Below are 12,392 nucleotides of genomic sequence, written 5' to 3'. Positions count from 1 at the left end.
TTGATCTTTGATACAAATGATAAGAAAATTGTGATGAAGAATAAAAGAAAAAAATTACTAAATTCAGAAGTTTTACCGCTACTTTTGTCTAATTATTCTGAGACAAAAAATTATCATGGAGATAGATTTCAGTTTAAATATCATTTAACATATTATATATGAAATTTTACTTTGAATGAGTTTGAATGGTATATGGCTCTTTTTATTGGTGAAACAAATGTATTTATGTGTGATATATCCTAATTAAATCAAAAATTAGAAATGACATTTGTCAGTTTGTTGCATGTATCATATTGTTTGTTGATAAAATCAATAATACGTTCCTGATGCACTTAGACATTTTTTAAAAAAATCTGAACACTTTGCAGGCCATTCCAAAATATTTACCCTTTCTTAAAAGAATCAGGTTTCAGATGAAGTGAGCACACGCACGGTTGTGATACCCTTTGAAAATCGCATTTCTCTAAATAGAAATGAAATTGTTATTGAATTAATTAAAAAAAATATTTCTCTCTTGAGATAATATATCTTTTCTGTTTTATTTGTACGATTGAGAATGTCATACTGTATTCTGCAATGTTGAATTAAAAATTGCTACTTGAAAAGTAAAATATTTGAGTCTACATTTGTTACTGTACTGAATTTTTGTCAATAGATTGCATGCATCATTTTGCTTACTGCTAGAGTAAATAATGCACTCCTGTCGCAAGCAGACATTCTTTACATCTTAACATTTTGCACAGAAAACCAAAGTATTTAAACTGTCTTTAAGAAATGAAGCTTTGAATGTTGGGTACATATACAGTTATGATACCTTATCGAAAAATCGCCTTTATTTAAAGTAAAAGCTTTAAATAAATTTCCTATATGTTTTAATGCATTTCTGAGGCTACAACACTTGAAATAATTTATAATTTTTAGCTTAATTTAGCCCATATCAACTTCATTCTAAAATATTCTCTTATTTCCTGATCCAATTCCACCTTTTTTATTTAATTAATGCCACAGAAGCTCTGTAAAATTGCTGAGATCGACAACTTCTCACACTTAGAATGAAGGGATAAAAAATTATCAAGCCAAGCACATTCTTCTAAAAGATATCTAAGTTCTCCTTACCTAATTCGATACGTATAAAAAAACAACCTCTATCAAAATCTTACAGATACAGGGTGTTACCGAATTCGACCGACAAATTTAGAGGGGTGATAATAGACACCAAGAGGATAAAGAATCACCATACAACATGGGGTCACAAACGACGTTTAGTAGGGGAAAATCGCAAAAATATACAGAGTTGGAGAATTGTTGAAAACTGTAAAAAATAAATAAAAAAATAACAAATGATGTTTCAACTATGAATTTTTTTAAGTGCTTAGCTTAGAACACATATTTCCAAAAATATTAAAACTTGACTAAAAATAAAAGCTTGAAAATGTAAGGCATTTTATATTCTATAATTTGATATAAACGTGATGTGTGAGAAGTAGGGAGTTTTAAAGATATTCAAGAAAAACTAAAAGGGGAACCAGAAAACATTGCTGCAACATCAGTACCGATGTTCGCAGAAAGCGTTGTCAAATTCGAAAGACAAATTTAGAGCATGAATAATAGGCATTAATAGATTAAAAATTACCAGATAACATAGGATCGCAGGTAACGTTTATTCAGGGAAAATCGCAAAAACAGATGTCGAAAAGACATTGAGTCTGGCCCTAGGAATGCGAGGATTAGGAACAAGGTAATCGAGAAGAAGCCTTCTCGAATGTAAATTTTTCATGCTTTCGAGAAAATTAAAAGCTGCGAGCAAGTATTCATTAATGAGCATTGCAGAATTGATGGTCGTTAAACTTCATTCGTAAACAACAAGTCAGATTTCATGAAAGTAACTAATATATGCTGGTGCTTCATCATGCATTAACCAAATCTTCGGGCCTACAATTTTCGGTATTCCCTGCAGTAAATCCGGAGGAACGTGCTGGAAGAAAACAAGGTACTTTCTGCCGATGAGGCTTTCGGTCAAAATATACAGTCCAAATAGATGACTCCACTCAGATATTAATATCAAGCTTGTGTTGTACGTTCGACGAGATAATGATGTGGGGATTTTCGAATGACCAAATATTCGCGTGCTGAAGACACCTTCTCTCGTAAAGCAGACTTCACTTGAGAATAAAACTGTAGCAGAAAAGTGTGCATCTTTTTGTGTGGCATCAAGAATCCATCAGATTTGCGATTTTCATTGGAAAACGTTACCTGCGACCTCATGTTTTCTGGAAATTTCTCATCTACATAATGTATATTATCCTTGCTCTGAATTTATCTTTCGAATTTGACAACGCTCTCTGCGAACATGATGTTGCAGCGATATTTTCTGGTTCCCATTTTAGTTTTTCTTGAATATCTTTAAAATTCCCTAATTCTCATACTACACGCTTATATCAAATTATAGAATATAAAATTCCTTACATTTTCAAGCTTTAATTTTTCTTCAAGTTTTAATATTTTTGGAAATATGTGTTCTACGCTACTTTTTCGTTTTCAGTAATTTACGACCCCCTAGATCATCAAATCCGCATGTTACCAGCGTGAAAAAAAAAACTTTTAATAATATGCTTTCACTTAAAAAAATCATAGTTGAAATACCATTTGTTATTTTTTTATTGATTTTTTACAATTTCCAACAGTTCTCCGACTCTCTATATTTTTGTGATTTTCCCCTACTAAACTTCGTTTGGGACCACATGTTGTATGGTGATTCTTTATTCTCTTGATGCCGACTATCACACCTCTGAATTTGTCGGTCGAATTCGGCAACACCCTGTATAATCACGGGGATAAATATTCCATTAGCTTTTCCTCATTTCGTTCTTGTGTCGCTTCTGTTTGTACATAAATTATGCCTCCGAGGATGGAATAAAAGCGAAATTAATAATTCAAAGTGTCTTCTCTGTCTTCGCCCAAGATTCTGCTTTAAAAATTATATATTGCCATTAATACTAGATTTATCGAAAATGAAATGAATTTCTTTTCCATCAGAAAAGATTTTAGTTTTTAAATAATTGAAGTATTTTTTTAAATTGAAGGATGAAGAATCTAATTATACTTCGGCTACTTATTGTAAACTGTTCCTGCACATCATACATGTTCATAAATATAGATATCCCATAGATTAGATATATAAAATAGATATCCCATAGATTAGATATATAAAACAGATATCCTATAGTTAGTTTAAATTATTGAAATAAGGTGTGATTCTAATTTGAATTATTCTTTAAAAATATGCCGAAAGAAAGCAACTATTTGAATGTCTACTTTAGTAAAAAGAAAATGTATGAATAGTTTAGTAACTTCAAAAATTACTCTTAATGATTCGCTGATTGCAGTGAAGAAGTATTTAAATTTGAAAATATTATTAATACGAGCAATATTTATTAAAATTTCTTGCGCATCTAAAGCGCATACATTTTACCCCTTAATGTACCATGAATCTTATAATGATAATAACTGCATGCAATTCTGTAAGGAAGTAATTATGGATTTTTCGTTATGTGTAGTTTCTGTGTAGAATTGTAAAAATAGTAAACAGTTGCGCAATGCAGTAATAATAATCAGTGGCGATTTAGGTATTTTGCGTCCAAGGTAATATACATAATGAATCCCATCTTTAAATAAGATAGGCAATTAAGTTTCGCCTCTCAGAACATTTATAATATGCTAATAATTTATTTTAATTTCTTATATTTTACTTTTTAACTTTGAATGAGCATTTGTTTTTAATTATATATTATGATTCCAGACAGCCCGACATTCACGCTTGTGTACAATTTTATTGAAGCAAATGTACAGTTTTATAAATGTTCAAATAACTAAGAGTACACAATGAAATGTATAGCAGCCTGACCATTCATACTTGATACGGCGTTAATATTATCGTAATATTTTATCATTCATAGAATCTGTATTTAATTACTAACTTATTTATTTGGCAACCAGAAAAATAACATCTTTTAATCTATCTGCTTGAGGCCCTTTCAGCCAAACGAATTTAGGCAGTTGCCTAATTAATCCTTCATTGATAATAATCAATAAATGAATATTGAAAAACTTCGTATCCTAATTATTTTCTGTAACGTTTCTGAATGTAAAGTTTAAGGAATACAGTTATACTTCAACATTTTACTTCAGCGTTGGTTACTTTTGGCATAACTGCTTCTAATTATTAAGATGATTATTTGGTTTGAATTTGTAAATTGTGGTTCCGTTTGTAGTTTTCATTCGTGTGAAGTAGTTTACTTTTTTTTTTTTTTTGGAAAATGATGATGTCACATTGTGTATGAAGAAAAACATGAAACAAAAGTACGCTCAACTATCTAATTTTTATTTGGCAGAAGTTGGGAGTCATAAAATAAAAGAAAAGTTTATAACATAAATATTTACAAAAGGGAGAAAGTAAGTAGCAAACATTTGGCCACAAAGAATTCTGTTAACGTTGAAAAGCAACGTCAACATTTTAACAAAATGTAACGCGTTTGCTACTATCGTTACAATTTTGCTTTTTGAACTTTCCTCAGGTGCGATTCTCGCCTGCCTATCCACGAAGAGATGGTAGAGCGAATTTTCCAAATCATTTAAGAACTTTATACGATGCAGTTATAGCATACGCGACATCTAGAAGTTATAATATGGGATTTTTATACCAGGGGATTCCAAATTGTGGATCGTGAGCAGGGCCGAATTAAGATCTTTTGGAGGTACTTAGGTAATTTGGGTCTCTTCCCCTTTCTAACTTTCTAGACTAGATGTTTTTTATTGATGCTAATTCTCTATATAAATAGTTTCACGAAACAAATTCTGGCTAACAAAACTCTTTTGAGAGACCTTTATATGGTGTTTTGCACATAAAAAAATATTCAAGATACCGATTTAAAAGAAATTTTAAATAAAACCATAAAAAAAATCAGAACAGAATACAAATATCATTTAATTATGAAGATATTTCTTAAATTACAAAGCAACATATATTGTTAGAGCTTTTAAAAAACGTAATATAAAATTTGTAAAAGATAATTAACCTGTAATGCAAGAATAATGTTATAATATTCAAGCGGTATCCAATTTTAAACAATGCTTCGAGAGAGTACTATTCTTGCAATATGAAATAAAAGCGTAATATTAATATACTCAGAAAATATCGGAAAATAATATATCAAATTTTCGAGGGCCCAATGTTGTTGAGTACCTTTTCAAGAATTTGGCCCTGTTCTTAAGCCAGTTTATGGTGGTTCGCTACACATAGAAAGTATATGTATTTTTCTATAATTTGCAAAAAATTGATGCCTGTTTAATTCCTTCAAGCATGGTGGCTAATCTCCTGAAAAACTTATATAAAAATATTTAATGCATGGTGATTCAGTTTTTTTAGCAATAACTTAATGAAGAAAATATATTATCAAATTTTAAAAATACACTATCTTCATATAGTGGTTTAAAAACTGAACTAACAAGCATTAAATACGTTGATGTAAGTAGTTTAGTAAATAAACCACCGAGCTTGAAAGAGTTAAAATCTCAAAAAATTCTTTGCATTGAGGATGAAAGGGGCTACTATAGATTCGGGATTATAGATTTCTAAAAGTGGGTAGCAAAGTTTGGGAAAAAAGTTTTAAAAAATTAAAATTTGGGAACCCCTGGTTCAGGCACTTTGAAAAAAAAGGGAGATTTTATAGACATTAGTTTCAAATCTCCGTGCCATTTTTTTCAAAGATTTTTATGACCTTTCAATAAGATGTATATAAGTGAAGATAAGATACAGTCCATGAAAAATGTTTCTGGATTCTTCCTATTGCTCAAAATCCATAAAACTTAAATTAAAAAAATTATGTAATTCGATTCGCAAGTGCGTTCTCTTCAAAAATATGTAAACTGCATTCGTATAAGGGGCCATCTATATTATATATGAATAATCTTCAAATTTTCTATGGCATCCCTCGATTTTTTTATCCTTCAGACGATTCTACATTGTAAGAAATTCCCCAGATATAAAATTTTTGACAAATCAGTTCAAAATGGAGACATACGAGAAAAAATATATGTGTACACGCCTGGCAAATAGATCATTTTATTAATTTCTTGTATACAAGATTTCATTCATTTGTTAATACGATAACATTACTCTCAGGGATATCAATGGTTTTTTTTTTAATTCACACGTTAGGAGCGATGAGAAGTGGCCAAATAATAATTCCAAATGTTGCACTGTATTTGCATATCTAATTACAAATATTTAAAAAAAAGTATTCTCAAAGCTTATCATTTAAAGTAATCAAAAATTGTGAATAACTTACGTATTAATTAAGAACAAGCTTAAAGTAAGAAGATTTTGGAGCAGCCGAAAATTAAAAGGCAGATACTTATTTCCTAAAACATTCTTTAATGGTTGAAACATAAATAGCATAATCCTGTTGGTTTACATGCTCAAATTTCTACGAAATGTTGCTTTAAATAATTAATTTTTTTAAAAAATTTATTCTTAATTATTTTTTTACCAGAAAGAGTGTTGAGTAAAAATAATTAATTAACCAAAAAATTTTTAAACTTCTGTTTCATTGTTTTTTAAAAGACATTTTGTCAAAATCTAGGGACATTGTTTAATATACGAAAAAAAAAATGTTTTTGTATTTTATTCATTAAAATTTTGTTCATTCATACTTTTTTAACACGATATAAACTCGTAATCTATACAAAAATCTTTCAAATCATTTCTACAGCTGTAAGTGGCTCACTCTTATTTTTCCTTAACTGAAGTTCGCATGAAAAGTAGGAGAAATACAATCTGTTACATGTATCAATCCTTTTTCTTTATTTGTTTTGAAAAGAAATACAATATTTTTATCTGAAGTAAAACTGAAAGCACTGCTTTATTTTCTGTTTTTTTTTTTAAATTTCTGCCAGAGATTCCATTTGTGAAGCTAAAAAAGCCCTCAAAGAAACCAAAAATCAAGCTTGCTGTTCTCAAAGTTTTGCTATTGCTAAATATCTTTAAAACTATTTGATGGAAATAGTTGGAATTTGAAACACTGATGTTTTAGGTCTTGATCCTTCGACTAGTTTCAATGTTTTTGTGAGTTCTAATAAAAAAAATTTAAGCTGTAAATTTAAAAGTTAATTGAAAATGTAAAATATACATATTTGTAAAAATGGATAACTTTTAGCCTTTTTACTGAGTATTTTCCGTGAAAAAAAGTCCTTATGTTAAATTAAAATTTTTAACATTAATTGTTAATCCTTCCTAAATTAAACTTGTTTTATTAACATTAATTGATAAAATAAAAAAAATTAAAATCTATCTAATCCATCCTAAATCCATCTAAAATTAAAATTGCATTAATTTTTTGATTATTTTAAACAATATGCCTCAAAAATACTACTAAACTAGTAGTTATTTATCTTTTTGTGATAGAATATGCAAATGAAAACATGTAGTTCGAATTCTTATTCAGTCACTTAAAAAAAAAAGGCATAAATCTTTCTTAGAAAAAAATTACAGTATTAAAGATCGAAATGAAAAATTTGAACAAAGGAAAATATTTTTTAAATGATTCATTTGCTACATTTGCGTATATACAAAGAGCCCCGGAATCTTTTTTCTTATATATCCCTGATATTTTGAACTGATATGTGTAAAAGTTTATAGCTAGTACTTTCTAACTGTGCAAAATCATTAAAAAGACAAAAAAATGAAGATTGCAATTGGGAAATTTGACGATAATGCTAATATAAGTATGTACATGTTCCCTTATGTAAATGCAGCTTAAACATTTTTAAAAAATACACAAGGGAGATAAGGCAAGTCGACCTTTTAACAAATTTAATTTCAGAGTAAATTAGAGGTAAATTGTTTTTCTTTTCACATATTATTGGCATGGTATATTTTTTGTATTGTACCTAGTTAGATAAATTTTTATTTTAATATAACAGATGCTATTTTACCATTTTAAAAAGTTAATATAAAAGTTATACAATCTTGCTCCAGCACCTTGTAGGAAAGTGACAATCCTGATAAAAATTGAATACATTTTTTTATTCTTAGAAGATATAAGACAATACATTAAAGGCTGTTAAGAAATTTTTCTTGAACTGTATGCAATGAAAGAGTATAATGAAGACTAGCTCAATATTTTCATTGTTGCTCAACGAGGTAATACTTTAAAAAGTTTGAGAATTATAAAACTTCAGACAAAATACGTAATTATTTTCTGAAAAACTATAAAATGGCAGGAATGGCCCCACATTTTTATTGAGTAGCTTTATGAAGGGCTAAAAGTATTCGTAAAGTAGTGAAATTCGAGTGATATGAACATAAACTAATCCATTCTATATCTTGCCTTGATCTCCCCTATTTCTAATTAAAATGACACATTTTCCTTAAATTTACCTTTTATATATTACGAGCAATAAGAAGTTTCTAGCTACTTTTTTGACGGACAATACAAAGGCTGTTCAATAAAGAGTGACCATTAATGAACACAAAATAATTCTTACTTATCTTACTTATAATGGCAAGTACTTATCTTTTATATTTATATGGTATTTACAAAAGTGCTACCCATTACGTGCAATGGATTTATTCCTGGTCTTCAAATTCATGCTGGTAACTATTTTCAACATGCTTTTCAAAATTGCCCCCGCAGCTTTCACCACTGCCTCTGATGATGGAAAGTATTTACCTCGGTGATGTTTCTTCAAATATGTGAAAAAAAGTCACATGGCGCAGGGTTTTAAAGAGAATGAGTAACTCATGTGACGTTTGCTTTTAAAGGATGAATAATCTCGAATGCACAAAATGTAATATGTGCAGTTTTTCTTTGAGCAACGTTTGAGTAGCCTTTCTGATAGGTCTCTTTAATCGACGATCTTCTTTCATTATCACAATAAATATGTTGATATTTACTTCTATTAGAGTTTTCACTAGAGCGTCAAGTCCATCTTCCTTTGAAATAATTATTTTCCCCCTTTAAACATTTTAAACGTTTTTTTAGCTGTACTATAATGACAGACAGACTCACCATAAACGTATCGTAGCATCTCAAAGGTTTCAAACAACAATTTTTTGAGGAAAAAACAAAATTGCAATATCTTTGTCACGCATCATAACTGTTTTTGGCATAGCCGTTAGTGAAACAACTCGTACTGGGCCGGTTGCCAAGGTCACAACAGTGACGTTATTGGCATCTATCTTTCACTTATCCAGATATACATGCCATATTAATTTAATTTTTATTGATTTTTTTTACAATCAACTTTAAAAATTGTGATCATTCTATATTGAACAGCCCTCACAACAACAACGCATACATAGAACTAACTACTATACTACAAAACTACAAGTATTTGGCCTCGTTAATACAGTCGTAAGCTACAGTTATCATCTACGTCCAAGTCTTCTTCAATAGACTTTGTTTCTGGAGCTTGTGAAGCAGCTTCTCCTTCAACAACTTGAAAACTGCCGTTTCCTGCAGAAGTTCCATCAGAGTTGTTGTCTGGTACTTCTTCAGGCGGAGCTTCACTTGGGAGAGGACGATTCCCATTTACCAACCTGAATGCTTCTAAAAATTCATTCAGATCGATGAATCCATCTTTGTTCATGTCAATGCTGTGAGCCAAATCTTGAATCGTGCCTGGAGGAATAGGTTTGCCCAGCTGGTCGCCGAGAAAAGAACACGTATCGACAAACTCATCCATAGAGATAGAACCTAAAAAAATTATAAATATGTTATTAATTCTAAATACAGCAATCAGTGGTAAACGACACTAAATTTACCCTTCCTTGCGCTGTGGTTACAAAAAAAAGGACACCAATTTTGTAATAAAAAAAACAACAACAACAATAACAACAACAAAGACAACAACAACAACAAAGTAAAAAAGACACCAACAACAACAACAAAAAAAAACAAAACACCTTCCATTTTGAAATTTTAAAAATTATTAGAAAAATAGCATTTCGTTTCATTTGAGACCTGTAGATGGCAGCACGATGGAAAACATTTTCTTTTATGGGAACAATTTTCATTTTAAAATACCACAATTTTTTGCTAGAAAATGGGATTTTTTTTTTTTAAGTTCTCAGAGATTGCAATTCTTATAGAATCACTTGTTCCCATTCTTTCAATATCCTTGAGGTACTAATTTATAATTTTATTTCAGGTTTAAATTTATTTTTGAAGGTATCAAAAATGGTGACTCGGAAGGTCTCCCTAGATGGGGACACTGCCGATCAGCAACATATCTAATTTCTGCGCATGGAAAGGGTAACTTCATGCAGAAAACATATTCAGCATGCAAAACATGCACGATCACTTTATGTAAAAGACAAACAGATCATGCTACTTGCTTCGAGGAATTTCATGATGAGATATTTTCAATTTTTATAATGTTTATTAAATACTCTAAATTTCAATAAAATTTTAAATCTTATACTTTAAATATAATAAATATTTATTTTTTGCATATTAGTTTGTTAATTTTAATTTTTAGTTAGTATTTGTATTAAACTGGAAATATTTTTCGCTTTCTTTTTTTATATATATTAAATTTAGTTTAGAATAATTTTTTGTAGAAAATGTATAAAATTGTGTATTTTTAATATTTTTAATGGATAATAAATTAAAAAAAATTCTTAGAATATAATTTAAAAAGTTTATGAAGCTAAATTTTAATTATGGTTACTGCCATAACAAATTTACTAAATTATCTCTAATGATTTTCATCCGAATCACTTGCTCTAGATGTCCCCAAATAGGGACCCGTGAAAGGGAACTAGAAAAAAAAAAATATTCTATGTTTAGATTACCAATTAATCTCTTTAAATCCACCTTTTCATTGTATTTTAAAAATTTTAATAGCCCATACCGAAAACGGTTCACAGATAATAATAAAATTGCTGCGCTTTTTGATATATTTAAGTAGTTGCGTTTTTCAGTTATAGTGTTTACATGTTTCTGAAAGCACAGACAGACAGATGGTCAACCCCTTCTTGGATTTGGCTCAAAATTTAATAGATTTCTGCACTATAGATGTAAAACCTGGGTGCCGAATTTTATCCATCTAGCTCTCTTCATTTAGTAGTTATCATATCAACTTTTATTCGAACAGTCGGTTAGACAGACTTTCTCTGAACAAAATTTGACAGAAATAAAAAATTTAGTGCATAGACCGTATAATAAATATCAGCTGTCTATCTCAAAGCGTTTTGAATTTATCTTTATCACAGATAGGCATTTTCTAAAAATATATTTTTCGAATTCAGTCACGAGTCGTCAAAATCGTCAAATTTGAATTATTTGATAATTACATTACTTTCTCTATACTTTGTACAGGATGTGGCAAAAGAACTCGGACAAAGTTATTGCATCATAGAATAGAAATTAATTAATTTCTTTTTAATTTGTGTGTTCATTTCTTTTTGTCTATCACTTTAATTATAAAATATTTTATACTACACCTCTTAGTTATGCAATGCTTTTTGGGTTTTTTTAGAACATCAAGCGTAAGATACACTATTTTAGAGTAGTTTAAGCAAGGAAAGAAACAGTGTGAAATCGTTCGTTTGCTTAATGTGCTTCGGCAAACAATGTTTGCTGCAATCTACTGTTTCAAAGAGCTTGTTGATGGTGGTCGACGTCCAGGAAGTAGACGAAAATATACTATGAACATTTCCAGTTATCGTAAGGCCATCAATGAAATTCGAGGACTTTCATGAGAAAGATCACTTGAGAAATAGGAATAAGTGTCCGATCAGTGCGGTGAATGGCAAAAACAAAGCCTGGACTGAAGCCTTACAAGTTCCAAAAATTTCAGTTTCTCATTGAAGAAAACAAACTCGTGCGGCTCTAAAGATGCGGAAAACTTTTGCGATGGGTCGCTCAAAAGTTTTCCGCAGGCAGCGCCGGGAGATATTCCTTTTCAATGATGAGAAACTCTTTACCGTTCAACAATCTCGTAACTCCCAGAACGATAGGATCAGGTCTGCAGACGTTCTAAGCAATTGTTGAACATTACCAGTATCCAAAGTCGGTTATGATCTGGGACGGAATTTGCGGAAGTGGTAAAAAACCTTTGGATTTTGTGGATGAGGGCGTTAAAATAAATCAGAAAGTGTATCAGCGGTACTAGAAGTTGTTGTACTTCCAGAGGCCAAAAAGCATTTTGGCAATGTAAACTGATCATTTGGAGAATGGCTACCCTACTCGCCAGATAGCAATTCTATGAATTACAGTGTCCATTTTCCAATCTAGAGCTTGCACTAAACCACACAAATGCTTGGACTCTCTAAATCAATCGCTTAGGTGGGAATGACAGATACTACAGAACACTCTACAACACACTAC

At 30.2% G+C, this 12,392-nt stretch overlaps 1 protein-coding gene across 5 annotated transcripts in view; it reads right to left on the bottom strand.

Annotated features, from left to right (window-relative positions):
• Positions 1-7,471: 7,471 nt before the first annotated feature.
• Positions 7,472-12,392, bottom strand: part of LOC129958356 (serine/threonine-protein phosphatase with EF-hands 2-like) — a 136,712-nt gene continuing 131,791 nt past the window's right edge. For all 5 annotated transcript variants that reach the window (XM_056070786.1, XM_056070788.1, XM_056070789.1 and 2 more), the window contains one exon: positions 7,472-9,755. In XM_056070786.1, the coding sequence (XP_055926761.1) occupies positions 9,403-9,755 (353 nt within the window). In that variant the 3' untranslated portion in view covers positions 7,472-9,402. The remainder of the gene's footprint in view (positions 9,756-12,392) is intronic.

Source organism: Argiope bruennichi, chromosome X1, assembly GCF_947563725.1.
Source record: "Argiope bruennichi chromosome X1, qqArgBrue1.1, whole genome shotgun sequence".
NCBI classification, from domain to species: domain Eukaryota; kingdom Metazoa; phylum Arthropoda; class Arachnida; order Araneae; family Araneidae; genus Argiope; species Argiope bruennichi.
This window is presented reverse-complemented; position numbering and strand designations above follow the sequence as displayed.